We start from the raw sequence: 18,440 nt of genomic DNA, 5'->3' as shown, positions 1-18,440 counted from the left end.
CCGAGAGATCTTGAAACCTGTGGGGATCCTGACGCCCAAGCCATTGCGCGACCACTGGGTTTGTGGCGTTGCGCGGCGTTTTTCCCCTCTCTCCCCGAAATGCCGGCTCGTCTCGGCGCCACTGCGCACAGCCGAGCCGTCGTCTCAAACTCCTGCCTGAGGTGAAGCCTGCAGAGACCGTTGCGGCGATAAAACACTGTCACGCAGCGGGCGCTCCGCCCTGGTAGCGGAGCTAACCTCACCTCATTGGTCCGTTTGAACGATGCCCGAACCCGACTCTCGCCGGGACGCGAACGCGCGCCCTGCGCGGGGGTCCGTTCGGGGAGACGCTTCCAGGACGCCGAAGGCGTTGGCCGAAGGTATGTGACGCTTTCTTTACCAGCCGGCTGCAACTCTGTTGCGCCGGCGAAAGCCCACCAGCCCTTCCGGCTGCGGCCCGTGCCTAAGGCTGCTCCTGTTGCCCCTACGCTTGCATATAGTAAGGCCGTACCTACCACTCGACGATCACGCCGTGCGGTACGCGCCTGTGAGCGAATGGGCCCCGTCTCCCTCGCTGCTGCGAGCCGATCTGGCCAGCACGGCGATGCGCGCGCGCACAACGTGCGCGCATCCCGGAATTTGCCCTGACAGAAGAGCCCACTGGCTCTGCGCCGACGAAACGCGCGCACTTGCGCGTGGCGCCCCATCACCCCTTTCACCTAACGGGAAGTACGCACCTGTACTGTAAATTATGTAATTGGGACTGTAAAATATGTGACTAGAATGTTAGTATAAAATAAACGTCTTCCCTCCGTACCCGGGGCATATTCCTTTGTCGCCCCCTTCTCCACCTGCCCAACAGAGGCGGTGTCAAGTTGGCGCGACGGCGTTTCAGTATCGTGAGCGTGCTCAACTAGCTCGAACCCATGGTGGTTCCTCGCAGTGTGCATGAATGCCTACCTTGTGCAATGCTAGGGTTATGCATACTGTGAGATAGGAAGACCACAAACCATGACAGGAAAAGGTAAATCTTGAAACCAACCGGCCACCCTCTCGACATACCACGGAAGGGCATGAGGATGCTCACCAAGCTTCAGCGTGACTGATGTCCCTTCGAAGCGCGGGAAGTACCATTGTTTGGGCAAACATTCTCACTCGAGCACCAACCAACCAACCAACCAGCTGTCTGTCACCCCGCACTGTGAATAGTTTCGTCTCATTAATCAATGTGACTAAATAATCTCTGTTATTGTTGTGTATTCGCCAGCTGCCGTAAGAGTGCACCCATATTTTTTTTCTTGCAGTGTTTGGACATTATTTCCCGTGTAGACGATAATCTTGTATTTCTTGGCTTCAAGCCGTACCTTCGCCAGTCATTCGCACTCGGTGGGGCTCTTCGATTTGCACTCTCTGACTCACCGCGGATAGCCCGCGGGTAGTCCAAGGATTACCCGAAGCCATGGGGACACATGGGAAAATCGAATGCCGGACTGCTTCTCGGGGAGTCCGCGGTGAGTCCGAGACAGTCCCAGTGTTGCCGCCACTTATCCAGCCCACGTGTTCAGCTTTTCGCAACAAACCTTAAATCGAGAGACGGCGCTCGTCTCTGCCGACTTCCTTTCAATGCCTTGACTACTCCTTTCGAGGTAGGTATTTTCACAAAATGCCAACGCCACTATCAGCCCAGCTTTTGTGTTTGCGAGGCATATGGGGGAGACGAGAGGGAGCACACTACAAGCCAGTTGGACATATTGAAGATAGCCGGAGATAAGGGGGGGGGGGGAAACGAACAATAGGCAATAAAACAAGCCCGGAAGCCAAACGGTGTGTGGGGCCACCGAATAAGGAAGTAGGGGGAAAAAAAGCAAAAAGAAAAGGCCAACGGTGACTAGGAAGCCGACAATCTCGGCATGTTCCCGAAGGCAGCCGGGCGTGAATACAAAGGTGATGACATCTTTTGGCGCGAGAGCGTGTAGTCGCGCAATCGATTCAGCCGCCAAAGCACCACAGGAAGCGCCACGGTTCTGACGCAATTTCCGGTTGCCGGATAGGGGAAGATGCACACCCTCTTGACGTGAATGCTTCCCGTGAAGACGCCGGGGTATAGGTCCAACGACACAAGCTGCCGTCCTTGCTTCATGTTTGCCAACAGGAAAATTAGCTTAAGTAGAGCAGCGGTTTCCTTTCCCCGGGGTAAACTATTGGGACGACGTGATCAATGCGCGGGCTTTGTGCCGTATACCTGGCAGGTATGTCTCACGGCGTGAGCCTCGGCCAAGTAATGTTCGGCTTCGCTCCCACTTGTGTCTTATTTACCGTGCTTTAATAAGGGTACACGCCTTTACACTGTAGTGAAGCAGGCACGGTAGTGAAGCAGGCGCGAGCTTTCTTGCTTTTAGCTTAAGTGTTGCCACCCTGAATACGTAAACAGAACAAATTGTGACGTTTTTGCAGGCGGACACGCAAAGTAAAATTTGACTAGTTAGTGGCTAAGTACAGCAGCTACGTTAAAGTGCGTATGTATTTTAAGCCGTATTACCCCCCCCCCCTTTCACACACACAAACACATTTTTTTTTTGCTCTGAGTGAATGAACAGGTATATTCGCATCATATCGCAAATGCGTCTCATTTTTTTGCACCACCATTCGAAGCCACAACGAGCGCGCACTGCAACATCAATCCGCACAAACGTGGCAGCAAAAATTTCGCTACTGATATCAATGTACTGAGCCAGAAGGTACACCAGCATGCAACCGAAGCAACCTTGATGCAGCACAGCGCAGGGGTAGAGTAGGATAGGGAAGAAAAAATTCCCCGCATTTCCCCGAGGGGAAGAATGTGAAAGTGCGAATGCACGAGTTGAATTTGCGCTGTTCGGTAATGTTCGCGAAAGAGAGATCACACACACACACACACAACTACAAAGAAAGAAAGATGCATTTATTCACAGACACCTATTTGTGTTGTCGTTGTACTTGATTGCTAGAGCGGATCTCAGCTTTGAAATTGCGTGTCAGTACTCCTTTAAGCGGGTGCATTAGCCCTTCTCACGCCCGATTCCTGGCCAATCCCCCCCGTGGGTGTGTGCCATGTCAGCGGCCAGGCAGCGCGCGCCCATCTTTGAAATTTCGTGTCAGTACTCCTTTAAGCGGGTGCATTAGCCCTTCTCACGCCCGATTCCTGGCCAATCCCCCACGTGGGTATGTGCCATGTCAGCGGCCAGGCAGCGCGCGCCCATCTCCCCCCGTTGCTAAGGAAGACGAGGAGCGCGCGCACCCGCAGCTGTTGCTATGCGGACTACGGCGGCGGACGATTCAGGCTCGCTTAAGAAGTGCATTCGCACTTAAAACCATTGCGGCACGCACACAGGACCGACGGTGCACAGCGCTGGGAACGGTTTTCCGGACTGCTACAACTCTACAAAACTCTAGTGCGTTTAAACGAAACGGGTACCACGACAGAGACCGTGGAACCGGGCGTCGCGGCCGCGTCAACACGGTCTTTCAGTTGGTGGGAAAAGGGGCGGGAGGCCCTCTCAGCGACGCGCCTATCTGTGAAAGTCGGAGAGGCGGTGTGTGCGCAGAGGGAGTGATTGCGCGATTGTACGTGGCCGGGTGGGTCAAAGAACACGCCAGTCGCTTACCGACGGCGGCAGGTTAGGACACGAGGAGCGCGCAACGGCCTTGCTCTTATCGCTAAAGGCCGCGAGAAAACTCCTCGTAGGCTCAGCCGTGCGCACGCACCGGCCCCTGGAACGTGTTTACTGCCGCCCGAACGGCCACGCGAAGGAGAAGACGCTGGCAGGTCACCGAAGGAGAAGAGTTCCAGTCGTCAGCCATCGGGCGGAGGAAAATGCAAAGATTGGGCCAAACCTATTCGGCAGTGGAACGGACGGACGGGCTTTCAGCAGTCAGTTACCCCCATCTAGTAAACAGCACCGGAGAAGTCAGTGTTTTATTAAACTATTTTTTTCTGCTAGCTGCCCCACGATCTTTAGACGCGGTTCGGCAACGAGAACAGACTGCAAGTGTTGGTATTTGCGGGAACTCGTAAAACTACCCGCCGAGAACAAAAATGCACGAATCTGCAAGGAAAGCAGCTTATTGCAAAGCGTCTATGTGCAGACTGTACGGCGGTGATGTCGACGCCATCATCACGCGCCCTAAGACGCGGAACCCGACCAATAAACTACGAACCAACACAGCACGAAATAAGCGAACAGGAATAATTCCCACTCACAGCGGCAATGTCAAAACCAGAAATTTAAATCGCCGTGCCCGCTAGCGGTTTCAGATTTACTGAACGCTTATAACTATGTTCTGTAGTTGCGAAATTTTATGGCGAATGGAGCGTGCTATTTGATTGATGGTGAGGTTTGACGAGCCGACGCTACACAGGCGATGAGGTACGCAGCAGTGGGGGGCTCCGGATTAATTTTGGCCAGGCCACATCGGGATCTTTAATGTGCGCCGAAATCTCGCAAACACGGGCGTTTTCGCTTTTCGCCTCCATCGGAAAAGCGGCCGCCGCGGCCGGGAATCCAACCCGCGTCCTTGGACAAAACGCTATTTAAGCACTCGCAATTGCAAGCAGTATCACACTATGATTAGCGATACACTCTCCTATGCTCAAAGCATAAAACGCTAACTACGCGCAGCTCGAAAGAGGTCGCAATAATAAACCGCTCAGAATACCTAGAACCGTGTCTCAAATTTTATCTACGCGCGGCGGCCGCTTTTCTGATGGAGGCGAAAAGCAAAAACGCCCGTGTGTACGAGATTTCGGCGCACGATAAAGATCCCCAGGTGGTCAAAATTAACCCGGAGCCCTCCACTACGGCGCGCCTCATCGCCTGCGTTGCGTCGGCGCGTTAAACCCCACAATCAATCAATCAATCAAATTTTATCTACGACAAAATAAAACGGAACAGAAAGGAACACAAAAGAAAAAAAACTCACCATGTAGCCACGTCCGGAACTGGACCGCGTACTGCACTGTAAAAGAAAAGAAAAGCAAAAAATATTAAAGGCTTGCCCCGCACTGCCTTCAAGCCGCCCGCTACGGCGAAAACAAATGAGTCTTTATTACGCCTACAGCGTTCGCAACACAAAGAAAGAAAGAAAGAAAGAAAGAAAGAAAGAAAGAAAGAACGAAAGCGGCCCTTCTGTCGTCTGCAGTCTAACAAGTTTAAGCAAGTGGCGGGCATGATTGATGGGCCCTTTAGCTAACTCGAGCGAGGCCTGAGAAGAGGGCCGGCGCCGGTGAGATAAGGAAACAAAAACTACGGGACGGGGATAAACTTCCTAGCCTAGTCAGCCTTTCAAGTCTGAGAGGACTTTCCTGACGTGTCATCCGCAGCGTGTGCGAAGCACAACCTTCGTTGAAAGCCTCGCGCACGGCATTGTGCACGCTGAATCGTGCGTCCCGTCGCCATACAGGGCATTTACGTTGTAACGCTATAGTAGAACGAGTTATCGGCTTACAAGGCCCGCGCAGTTCGCTGGGCGAGTTGCTTCACTCGAACATGTCGCCAAGCGCACAACGGGACAGATGGGAAGAACCAAAGGGAGGCGGTTTTCTGTGCGTCAGTACCTCCGCACACTCTGCGCGTTTTCAATAATGTCAGGTATAGCTGTGGGAGTCGGCGTTTGTGTTCATATTTGCTGCCTTTAAACACACACGACTTTTAAGCCTTGCGCACAGAACGTCAGTTCGGGAAGCAAGAGCTAGCAAGCCCAGTCTTCATCCGAATATGCGATTCGCCGAGCTCACCATACTTCCAGCTAACCTTCGCGAATGTTTGCCTTTGCGAATCCGAGCCTCCTTTCATGCAATCGATATGAAGCCGGCACGCCGCTGCTGAGTACACACTACACATCTGAAAAGACCTTCCTGGCCTTTGCAAACTGCGACTGGTTGGGCCGCCGCAATAACATAGTTTCGTTGTTTGCGCTTGTTGTAAACCAGGTAGCAACAGCATGTTTTTATTCAGTTACGGAAATTCAGTATTCAGATGAATAGTTTTATCCTATGCTCTAGAATGCAGATTATCATGCGCGCGCTTGCAGCAGCAACCAAAAGTCGAACGCGACTTTAAAGTTCTGCCAACGCATCGCAAATGCTTAAAAAAGAAAAAAAAAACAGGACAGGTTGTCTACTGCATTTACCCGTCGGGCACAGACAACAAAAGCGCCGCAGACAACTCGTGAAACCGTTATCCCTTCAATATGTCCCCAATACAAGCGTGCACACACAACCTACACAGCATGTAACGGTTAACCCCACGTGGAGACCACAACCACCTGAACACTGGCCGCAGTTATCACAACCGTTAACGAGCAGAGGCTCCTTTCCTAAAGGTCAAACGGGTCGATACAACCGCGAACACGTTCGCTGGCGGCCTGTGTGCTTAAAGGCCAACTGCACTCAAAATTTCGACTTCTTGAAAACCCTATTTCCGTATAGTCTGCTTAAAAAGAAAGCAACATGCAAAATACAACAGCTGAAATACGCACGTGGACGCCGCAAGCGGCCAGCAAAAATCGGCGATTTTGAAACCGAAACCGAGGAGAGCGCGGCCATTGCAGTGACGTTGCAGCCGTCCAGCGAGCGGCCGGACGGTCACCAGTTCGGGAGAATGTCTGCGCGCAAGCTCTACGCGCGCACGGGGCAGCAGAGCTGGACCGGTTCTCCCGCTGCGTGGCTGGCCAGAGGAAAAAGCCACCGTAGGCTGGAACGTCACAGGCGCGTCATGGCTGTTTACGCGATCCGCCGGCAGGTGCAGAGTGGTCTGCGGCGGAGCCTTTTTAAACGCTTTTGACTGATTAACGAGGCGTTTCACGGGGCTACCACTTGTGTCTCAGCTTATTTGGGGGTACTTACTACGCATTAAAAACAAATTTGGCCGAGGTGAAATTTGAGTGCAGTTGGCCTTTAACGGGCCGCAGTTGACGGTCGTCGCCGCTTTAATGGAGAAAACAACGCCCGCTTTCAATTGAAAGGCGCTTCGACCCGTTTATGGACGAAGGAAGGTGCACTCAGCCTTGGTGAAGCAGACGGCTGGATAGCACGTCGACGAAAAAAAAACACGTTTATGACCGTGACACTCGAACTTTTTTTTTTTTTATCGGCCGCCTGCGCACACATCAAGTGTCTTTTCCGTTAAAGAATAGACACGTTAAAGAGTAGAAATTTCGTTCAGCAGCTTTTGCACAACGGAGGAAGGATATCCGACAATCCACGAAACAGAGCTTTCACCGCCGAAATTCCGCGAGAGTGCGCGCTAGCGCAGATCTACAGACAGCCCATTTGTTTTCCTCACAGCATTGGTTAAAAAAACACTCAAACCCGCCTCCACGAGCAACGATCCACAATAAATAAAACAAACTTCGCACCTCGAGTTAGAAACCTGCGCTAGGGAAATAAACGCCGAACGTACGCGAACAATACACGAGCAACGGTGCCGGCCAAGTGAGCCGTCCACTGACAAGCCAGTGCGAACCGCGTGACACGCCCGGCGCACAGATCTACCCGTGCCCCCTCACGCACGAGCTCCCTTCGTTCAACACATACTCGGCGGCGCAGGAAACGTGTCAGGCGCACTCAGCAGCCATAGCATTTTCCCCCCGACTTGACACGTCATGACAAGCTCGATTCGAGGGGCTTCCGGAGTCGCGTTGACAAGGCATTGCGCACAAAACGCGCGACAAGAAAAAGGACGGAAAAACAAAACAAAACAAAAAGCCCGATGGGTTGGGCATGCGTGCCGCTTCGATTCTCGGAAATAAGGGCGCCAGAAACATTGAGAGAGCGTGGAATATAAAGGAAGCTTGGGACACACGAGCCCACACGAGCGGAAAGACTGCAAAGCGCACCCTTTCAGCCGCATTTCTAAGCCCTATCCGCCCGGACCGTTGCACGCAGCACGCGTAACGCGCACTCTAAATCGGTCTTTCACGCAATATACCCCGCAAACACCCCTTCCGGTCCCTCAGTTGCCCTTCTCCCCCTTTCTCGCGCCTCCTTTATGCGTGGGTGTATCGTTTCGTCATTTACTGGCTCGGAAATAGGGCGGCGTTATTGTAGGGACTCTCGCTCTACACTTCCACCGTAGTGCGACGCCGCAACACGCGAGAAGCCCCGCGAAATCATTTCGAGAGCGCTCGTTCCTGCGGAAACGTGTTTTGGAAATTGATCCGATTTCACGCACAGCTCCACCCCTGTCACTGTGAAGGAAGAGAGAAACAGTCGCTCGCGCTCTAGAGAACAGAAAGGGAGAGCGAGGAAACTGCTACGTCGAGCAGCTTCGGATGCGCTTTTTTTTTTTTTTTTTTTTTGCGCACACCGCGGGAGCGGCTGGGAAGCGCAGTACGAGCATCTCAACCAGTTCAGTGGGATGACAGAACTGGTTAAGATGTTTGAACTGCGCTTCCCAGCCGCTTCGTTTGTCTTGGTTGTTTTTTTTCTCTCCTAGTGTCGGCGTTTTTTCTTGCGCCTTTAAAACCCTGTGATCCAAGAGTGAAGCAAATGGGGCGTTTTAAGAGAAAACAGCGCTGCCAACGTTCTAGTTACTAGACGAGCACCACCTACGACCAATGCCGGTTCCGGCGGCGCCACAGTTGGAGACAGTTTGAAATTCAACTGCTCCTGACAAGCAGCCCAGAAAAAAGCGCTAGGAAGCAGGGGAAGCAAATAGCTGTGAATTGTGGGGCCGCGGCTGCAGGTGACGAGCATACAAAGAAGCACCGCCACCCGAACAGAGGGGGAAGAAGGGGGGACGATAGAGAGCCAGAACAGGCCGACAGAGAGAGCACGCGCGAGCGCCGAGCAGGCAGTAAATAAAACGCGCCTGGGGTTCTTCGCAAGCACGGGGACGGGTAATGAATACAAATGGCGCCGGAAAGGGTGGGCAGCGGGGCCACAAAAGGCGCCGCCGCCTGCCACAACCCGACCACCGCTGTCGCTGCGTGGGCGAAAACAAAACGAACCCTGAGCGTCTTTATGCCGAAATGAAAAAAAGGGAGAAATCACGCGAAAGAGCTACTGCCTCGTTCAAACGCCCCATTCAAAGACCGCTCGTCGTAGCGCGGCAATCCAGGCGAGTGAAGATCAGACGCACTGCAGGGACATTTAACAAGCCGACAGAAAAAAAAAAAAAGAAAGAAAGGGGGGGGGGGGGGAGGGGTAGAGAAGACAAAGAGGAGAACATGCGCGCGAGCGGGCGAGCGAGGAGATATAAAGTAAACCGACCTTAGCAGAGTCACCTCACAGGAGGGGCTTAGCAACCACCCGGCGAAAAGAAAGTGCTGTTTGCAACCCTGGCCGACGCACGCAGGGGGGCACTCAGCAATGCAACAGTAATAACCATTACAACAACGGCTCGACCAAGCAGGGCGCAGTAGGCGGAGAAGTATATAAAGGCGCCCACGAACGGGCAACAGAAAAGAAGCGAAATAGAATTTATCCCGCTCGGAAACTCTCCGTCATAATCGGATATCGAAAACGGGCCTCTTAACAAAATAACGACGCGGTCCTAAAAATCTGCACCCCCCGCATAAAGAGCGGGGAGCAAAGACGCAGCGCAGATAAACGGAAAAGTGCTCCCCCAACCCCATTCTCTTTTTTTCTTTCTCCTTCGTTTTCCCTGTCTCTCGTCCGCTAACCTCCGCGCGCCGTCATCGTGATAGCACGGCGGAATAAGCAGCGCACAGAGGAGAGAAATCGACCGGGGGAGGCAAACGAACAAGAGAGCAAAGCCAAGCAAAGCGGGGCGGGCGTGCGCGGAACGGTAGTAAGGGCAGACCGAAAGAGACATCCAAACATGCCACAGGGAAGTAGATCCCACCCCCCCTCCCGCCGCCGGAGGGCAAGAAAAATAGCGCACGGGCATAAGAACAACGGGTGGGGACGGAAGAGAAAGAGAGAGAAGAGAGATCGCCGCCGGGGTGGGGAAGCTTCATCCATCTTCGCCGCCGCCGGGCCCCAACAGAAACAACACGCGCAACGGGGGAAGAGGCAAGGGCAGTGGAAGAGGATGGGGCGAGATAAAGCGGAGCGGGACGGAAGAGGATGGCGGAAGGAAGGGAGCGGCGGTGAAGGCGAATCTCCAGACGACGGCCGGGATATAAAACCGACGCACGCACGCACGCACACGCCCGCGCGCACGGACAACAACACGGCGGATCACACCTCACTCTCACTCCGGAAGAGAGCCGTGGAGAGGGAAAGCAAGAGACGTACTACTCCCGGGCATCCTCTCCCGGGTAGCAGAGAGAGAACGGAAGAGGCAGCTAAAGGACTGACAGGCGACGCGACCACGGCAACAACAACGCAAAGAAACGTTTTAAAGAGAAGAAGGTGGAAACGCTGGGAGTAGACAATGAACTCGAAGGCGAAAGAGAAAAAAAAAAATCGCAGAAACGACTCCAATAAAAATGCGACAAATAAGAGGCGGGAGACGGCTGGGTAAGTATAGTAGTGACTGCAGAGACGCCAACCGAACGTCAAAAAGGGGGAAAAGACTACTAAGCGAGCAAATAAAACGATCGAAGCCAGCGTGTTCGGGGCACGAGAGGAAAAAAGAAAATAAAAACAGGATGGAAAAGGAAGAAGGAAGTCAAGTCGCGAAATCGACGCAGTAGTAGTAAGAAGAAGCAGAAGCGCAGGCAAGCCGAGGAGCGTATCGAAAAGTCGTTAAAGCGTCCCCCTCCTCCGCTCTCCGCGGCCAGCCTCTTTTCCTCTTCGTCGGGCCGGCTCTTTTAGCGCAGGGAGGGGGGATTCCGGGAGCTCTTCTTTTTCGCGGCCATCGACGGGAGGCGTCGCCTATCCATCTCCTTCTGGCGTCCGGGTTTTGTCGAGCGCCGGGCAAGCAAAGGGAAGCAAGCGAGCGAGCAGAACCTCGCCCGCGGCCCGCGCTGGCTGCCTTTTGTGGCGCGGTGGGAACGCCACACAAGCGCGCTGGAACACGCTGTTCAGGGCAAACTCAATGACACGGAAATGAGCAGATGCATAATGCACCAGCGACGAGCAGATTATAAACTTAGTGGGAGAACACAGCGCAAGACCCCCCCCCCCCCCCCCTTCAAAAAAAAAAAAAAAAAAAAAGGCGCGGAACCTAGGGAAGAGGAGGCGCCACGGCGACTCAACAACAACAGCAAAAAAAAAAAAATCCGCGAAGTGTTTGATGGCATCCGCGTCAAATTTCCCGCCTTCGCGACAAAGGCGACAAACACGTCGCCCATTTATCGGGCACATTGCTTTGGACACATGTCAACGAGAGTGCACGTGCGCAGACACGAGAAGGGAACCTTTGCGCGCCAAGGAGAGGCTGAGCGCAACCTGATACACTCCGCAACAAACGTAGACACGCACGCACGGACAAGAATTGACGCTACTGGAATCACAAGGTAAGGCTGCCAAGAGGGCGAGAAGAGAGTAAGTTCGAAACAGACCCGCTTCGATCGGGGTCCCGTTCTGCGTACAAGCTGCCGAAACACGACCCCCAGCACACCAGATATGGTGGGAAACACCCCGGCTTTCAGAAGACACAGCCGACACCACAAGCTTGCGAACGGTTGTTCAAACACAAAGAAGTGGAGAAATACGCTTCGCTTGAGGAAGTAACGGAACGGGTGGCGGGGAGACCAAGCTGCAACAATGGTGAGAAGCGTCATCTCACAACTTCTCTTTTATTCCCCTTCACTTGGGCCACACCTAGGATTACCAAACGCCCCGTATTTTACGGGTCCCGACTGTCCCGACACAACGTCCCGAGTCCCGCGCCGTCCCTGTCGTCGGGACAGCTATATGTCAGTGATTTATCCCGGACCGTCCAGTTAGAAATTTGCGTGATCCAACGCACGCTCAACAAGGCACGTCCCGCTACGGAACACAAAGATAGCACGAACTTCTCCAGGCAGAGCTTCAGGTAAAGCGGAACTTCCGCGTGAATTGCGGCAACTTCTACGAGTACGTCCTCGAGCAAGAGGAGGTATTGCGAGCAGCACGTAGACAGCTGAAGTACCACTTCAAAAGGCCAAAACAAAGATGGATTGTAGGGTTTAAAGCGCCGACGCAACTCAGGCGATGAGGCGCGCCGTGAAGGAGGGATCCGGATTAACTTTGATCACCTGGGGATCCTTAGCACGCCCAAATCTCGCCTTCACCCGAAAAGCGGCCGCCGCGGCCGGGAATCGAACCCGCATCCTTGTGCTCAGTAGCACAACGTCATAGCCACTGAGCCACCACGGCGGGTCACAACGATAAAGAAACAATACATTTATCGGGAAGATACCGCAATAATGATAACCGATTTTGCTGGCTCCCTATGTTAGGGTACCTTCCCGTCCCGACTTTTTTCACTGAAGAGTTGCTAACCATAGCCACACCAGGCCTCATCAGAATGTCGCGGATAGCGACGCAAGAAGGGAGCCAGACAGCCGGTCACCCGTTCGCCGCGCTGATCAAGACCCACCTGCCACGATGGCGTGGCGCAAGCTACGCCCGTGCCCCTGTACTCGTGCAGCCCTGCTTCTTTTATTCGCTATCATCCTCAACTCACTCCCCAATGCCCAGTGAGAGCAAGTGATATCAAACAAGTAGTTTACGGTTCCGAATTCTCCGAGGACATGCCGGAAGGACCAGGGCGTGCCCGTAAACCTCCGGATTTGCGCGCAACGAGTAGCGAAACAGCGCGGCGCGTCGTCTAATTAAATTCGGCGCGAGGAAGGCATGGCGAGCGGCGTTGTCACGCGTGCAGAGTCGATAGACACCAACAACGTGGCCGCGACGCCCTGCCGCTAGCGCGCACCCGACGTTCCCTGCCCCCACCGGGAAGAGGGTGTGGGGGACGGAACGCGTAGGCTGTCGGCCCCCCTTCGCCTCACGGCGTCCATTAGGCAAATTGAAAGGCCGCACGCTGCCGGCCGCACACTGCCGGAGGCCACGCACCCCGCGCCGCACGTTCTCCGCGCTTCTGCCGGGCTAGGCAGGCGTTCCGATCCGATCCCCATAAACTGACTACTCCACACCACACAGTCGCGCCTCGTTTTTTTTATTTGAGAAAATGGTTGACCCACGGTTAAAAACAAGAACAGTGTTTTACTGATGTCTCGACTGGAGTACCAGTCCCCGATTGAGACTGGTCCTCCAGTCGAAACGTCAGTAAAACACTGTTTTTTTTTTTAAATCATGAGTCAAACAGTCAAACGCGAGTCAAACAGTTTTGCATCCTCGAGAAGTTTCTCCTACTACTTATAACTTGTGTGCGTGTGTGCGTGTGTGTGTGTGTGTGTGTGGGGAGGGGGGGTGGGGCGGATCTTAAGGAATGCGAAACCGTCCGGCCTTCTTTCTAGCAAACTTCATGATACAAGCGATCGCACACACCTCGCTCTGGTTTTCTGTGTTGCAGCACTGCCCTGGCTGCACGCGCCGTTCTACACCGCGTGCAAGCGGTGAATGGAGTCACCGGACCCGCCGAGATGGCGCAGAAACACATGCAGCGCCGCACTTCCATAAGACGTCACTCTGGCAACATAGGCACCGTTTCGAAAGCAGCTCACTGTTTCGAAGGAGCACCGTTTCGAAAGCAGCAGCGGCTGTGTTTTGACCCCGAAGGCGACAGACAGCACCTTTTGCTTCAGCGAATGAATGTAGTGGAAAGCCCCAATTGCCTTCTGGAAAACTGAAGAAGGCACGGGCGGCATTCCTTCCGGCATGACTTCCGAGCGTGCGCCGCACTATGCGTACTTGGCCTCGTCATCCTCGTCGTCAATGGCAGCGATAGGTACTGCGCTTCTGACCTGAGATGTGGTGCCCCCACCTGTCAGCGCACCACACACACACCGCTCTACTCGCGTCCTCATCAACGTAGTTCACAGAGAATGCGTCTTCCAAGATGTCTGTCACGTGGAATGTAGATTGCTTTAACCCTATTTCGGCCTTCTCCGTTGTACGCAGCCTCGTGCGTAGGAACAGGGTTCGTTTCCTCTGGCCGTGTGCCAGGCGCCAATACGCCGACGCGGTGGTGCGTAGTTCGAATCATCCGTGGCAGGGTAACGTACTCTGAGTCTAATTAACGGGCTTTTTCACACATGTACTTCTATGGGGACTCGGCCAGACCAGATCGTGCAGTTCAAATTATCCATAAACTCGAATTAATGAAGTTTGAATTAATGAGGTTTCACTATATTGTAGCAATAGCTGCGCGATCTTAGCAATTAGAAGTTGCCGCCACAAACATCTTCTTCAAGCACCTCAGCGTGTGGGTTAGATTGCGGCCTACAAAACAGGGACATTCTTTTTTTTCCCGAGACGTCCTCTTATCAGGACAAGAGAACCTTACCATAATTAGCACGCCACAGCGGCAGGGTCACGCTCCAGACAACAACATACACCTGACGACGACGACCCCGAACGATAGCTGCGCCAACCGTCAGGCGCCCTCTGACGCGACTCTGTAATTTAACTTCAAGCTGAAGTAATTAGCTTCGTCGGGAAGAATTAAGAGGGGAAAAAAAGAAGAAAAAAAAAACAGAATCAATTGGCGCTAGCAACGGGGATCGGAGGGAACAATTACACAGGAAAGACGAAACATAAACCAACAAAGCAGAGACTGAAGCTACAGCTACAGAAGAAGAGGGGGGAAAACAAATCCCGCTAAGTTACGGGCCGCTCGAGAAAACGGAAACAAGTGAATAATGAAAAGAGGCGCGAAAAGCGGGGGGAGGAGCGCTCGAAGCGCAAACTGTCCTCGCCTCTAAACTCATTAAGATCTCGTCCCCAGATAATGACCCCGCCGCCGCTGCAGCCGGCCGGGGCGGTGGCATCAGCAGCGCATCGAGCGGCATTAGCGGGACAGCCCGGCCGCACGCCATGCCAAGCGAGGCGCGTCGGAGAGCCGCTTAAAAATGCGCCGCTGCCGAGCCGGCTCGAGCAGAGAGGTCGTCGCTCGTTCAGGGGCTGCTACACAACGCGTCACGCAACGCAAACAAGACGCAGCACAGGCCGCGCCCTTATTACGCGTCAACGCACCGCCTGCACGACAGCAGCAAGGCTTCTTGTGTCAAGTAACACACAAGTCAGCGGGACGCGCTCGCGTATAATTTCTCGGTGATCCGTAAGCATAGCAGCCCTCTTGTCGAGATGCGGGGAAGTTGGCACCCCTCTTCAGACGGCATCCTTTCCTGCAGAACAGGCTTATTAACACGAAAGTGTTTTATTCCGGGATTCACGAAGATTTCACTTACGTCATATCCGTCACGGAAGTGAAGCCAGTACGTACAACGAAGCAAGCAGCCTGTAAAGGGTGCACCCCTGCACACAGGGTCTTCTTGCGGGGAAGTATCCTTTAGTACTAAAGAGTAAGTTATATTTCGCGTTGTTCGTTTTCGGGTTTTAAATTTTAACACGAAAGTCGGTTATGCCGGGATATTTCACTGACGTCATGTCCGTCACGGAAATGACGCCAGTACACCTTTGCCGAAGCGACCCGCCAGCAGGACGTCGCTCGCCAAGCGCACCCACAAGGCAGCCGCCGACCCGCAAATCACGCTCAGCGGAAGATTCCGCTGCAGAATTAACTTTCGTGTTTTACCGATTCCTATCACAGAGGAATCAACCACAGTTTTTTTTTTCTTTTTTTTTTTGTTCCTCCTAGCTTTCGTGTGACATACATCGAAGGAACAACCTACCCAACCACAGCAGCCATTCAAAGAGTTACACACTTCGGGAAAGCAAAAAGAAAAAAAAGAGGAACACCATACATAACATTGTGCAACTGGAAATGTTCTTACTGTACGAGTATTTTTGTAGTTCTGTTTTGTTTGATGTTATGGACTGTCCACTCTATCCACTCGCCTCTGAAGTGCCTATGGGGAGGGTCTGGGCAGCCAGCGCGGACCAGGGGGGCCACCCACCGGGCCGTGTACACGGGCCGTGTACCATTAGTGCCTGAAGCTTGTCGAAATAAAATTTATTCGCTCATTCGCTCACGCCCAGAGAATGAATGAATGAATGAATGAATGAATGAATGAATGAATGAATGAATGAATGAATGCCGTTTATCTGTAAAGAGCGGTCACCCGCTCATACTGTTTAAGCAAAACCGTGCATAATATTCCTCCCTGTAATCGATCAGAGGGCTGCTATGCCTACACATCACCGAAAATTTATACGCGAGCGACAACTGACACCCTCCTATACAACTCCCACTGTTTGAAGCAATTTGGCTGGATGCCTTCAGTAAAATGACGAGTGCACCCATGCTAACAATAACATTGTGAAAGCTTTCGCTAAAATGACAGTTCAAACAGACTCAAAATTATCTCGGAATAGTCCTCCTGGAAACGTGCGTCAATTTTTCTGGACGCCGCCTGCGCCAACAAAAGAGCAAAAAGCAGCGAGAATGCAATATTCTTTTTTTTTCTATGGTCACATTTATGAAGCCTCCTTTTCAGTCTTTGCATTTTAATTGTGATCCCCGAATTTAATAGGGCAGATGCGGCGGAACTGGCACAGGTAATTTCATTCTGACAACTCCACAGCAGCGCAAGTGTACCTGCTGTAGAGCAACCTTTAAAGGCGTGCCCCTGGAGGCTACGAGTTTTATTGTAGACGATCCCCTGACTACCTACCCAAATTAAAGCCTACAATGCGCAAGTCGTGTTCATTGCTCTTTGTGCTCGCTTGAAGGCGGATGTCGGCGGATGCGACCGGGGAGGCAGTTACATGGCAGGTGCGGTAGAACACTATCGTCTTTCGGCGACATTTGCAGCGACGCGAGCGCATGCGCGGCCATTTTGTTAGCGAATGAATTTACCCATATTTACCACAAAAATTCGAAAACTTTCACGAGCACGAAAAAGCATAGGTCAGTATTGTGTCGCCACTGGAGTCGATTATATGCCAGCCGATAAGGGTTCGCGGAAAACACCACGCGTCCATTTTTGGCCCATTCTCTGTGTATTCAATAAAGTTCATTGTCTGTCTGTTGGTCTCTGCGTTTTGCATACTGGAGAGATGTGAGTGATTTAATAAAAAAAGATATCGGGTGGAGTGCCAGAGCACAGAATCACACGTGGGGATTCTGTGAGGCTCCTAGCACCGACAGCAAAGACGTTCCAACCCCAAAGGAAACAACAAATAGAAAAAAGTTCCTGCCGTTCTCGTTAACGAACGCCCGTTTTAGGTGTCGCAAGAGCACCCCGTGGGCAGCTAACCCTTGTAACTGACCATTAGCTACTTGCCTAACTGAGAACCGAGAAGGGGAAAAAAAAGCTAAATTTTCTGGCACGGCCTGCATCACGAAAATAAACAGTCAGCAGTGCGTTAAACTAACTTTAGCCCAACGTTAAACTCGGCTTGCACTTTCGCCACGCACGCCCGTTTTTTTCTTCTTCAGTGGGCCGTTTTCCTTCTTTTTTTACGAAAATCGTTTGACAGAACTACCCACCCCGGTCGCCAGCACTACCACTTACCACTGAAGGGAGCAAGATCGAGACACTATTACTAGCTCTTCATATAAAAAAGGGGAGAAACTGCGGCTTTTTATTAGAGAACTTGAGCTGGAAAATTCAGTCCTGTCACCTTCTCCAGAAAAACCCCGAATAAAGGAAGAAAATAAATGCCTGTCCACCATTACGATTGCCGTCAAACAGAAGAAAAGCGCCTATCAATTTAAAGAGCTAAGTGTAGAAAGCAGGTGCGCCAAGTTTCGCATTGCAATCCCACTCAGGATGAGGTCTATTTTATATATATATATATAAGGTTAGTAGAGACAGAGACAAACGAGAAAGACGTAGGAAATAGAAATAAGTTTACTGACGTTTGAGGGAGAGGACTCCCTTTCTTCAGAGACTCCTTTCTTTTTTTCCCGCTCTGCGTGAGTTTTTATCTTTTCAAACAATATATATATATATATATATATATATATATATATATATATATATATATATATATATATATATATATAGAGAGAGAGAGAGAGAGAGAGAGAGAGAAAGAGGAAGTCACGCGAAAATCTGGTTGAAGGCAGGAGAGTAGTGCGTTAATAATCCTGTCCCACAAAGCAGACGCAAAACCCGCACGCGCCGACACGCAGGGGAAAACGACAAAAAAAAAAAAAAAACGGCCAAGGAAGGTCTCGAAGCGGCTGCTCCGCCGATCGCGTTCAAGCGCGTACTTAATTAGGGGCTCTTCCTGTTCCCTCCTTCTCTCCCTCCCCCACGAGGCCATTTAAAAAGGAGAGCGGCGCCCGCTAGAAAACGCAAGCAGGCGCGGCTCGATAAATTACTGCCCTCTCGAGAGGGCGCTTGCAACGTAGTCGCCGTCTGCGCACGGCAACTGCTAAAAGTATTCACTTCTCGCTGCTTGGTTCTTTTTATAAAAGATCCCTTTTTTTTTTCTCTTCCGTTCGCTCGTCTCGTCGCTAAACAACGCGTAGTACACGCGCGCCACGGCTCCC

The 18,440-nt window shown here is 52.3% G+C and overlaps 1 protein-coding gene across 1 annotated transcript in view; it reads right to left on the bottom strand.

Annotated features, from left to right (window-relative positions):
* Positions 1–18,440, bottom strand: part of LOC144146020 (uncharacterized) — a 176,324-nt gene that overhangs the window by 129,304 nt on the left and 28,580 nt on the right. The window contains 1 exon segment of the mRNA XM_077677936.1: positions 4,939–4,974. Coding sequence (XP_077534062.1) covers positions 4,939–4,974 — 36 coding nt within the window.

Source organism: Haemaphysalis longicornis, unplaced genomic scaffold, assembly GCF_048455015.1.
Source record: "Haemaphysalis longicornis isolate Haplotype H1 unplaced genomic scaffold, Haemaphysalis longicornis Haplotype H1 scaffold_7, whole genome shotgun sequence".
Taxonomy (NCBI): domain Eukaryota; kingdom Metazoa; phylum Arthropoda; class Arachnida; order Ixodida; family Ixodidae; genus Haemaphysalis; species Haemaphysalis longicornis.
Note: the sequence above shows the minus strand (reverse complement) of the source record. Positions and strands in the feature narration are given on the sequence as shown.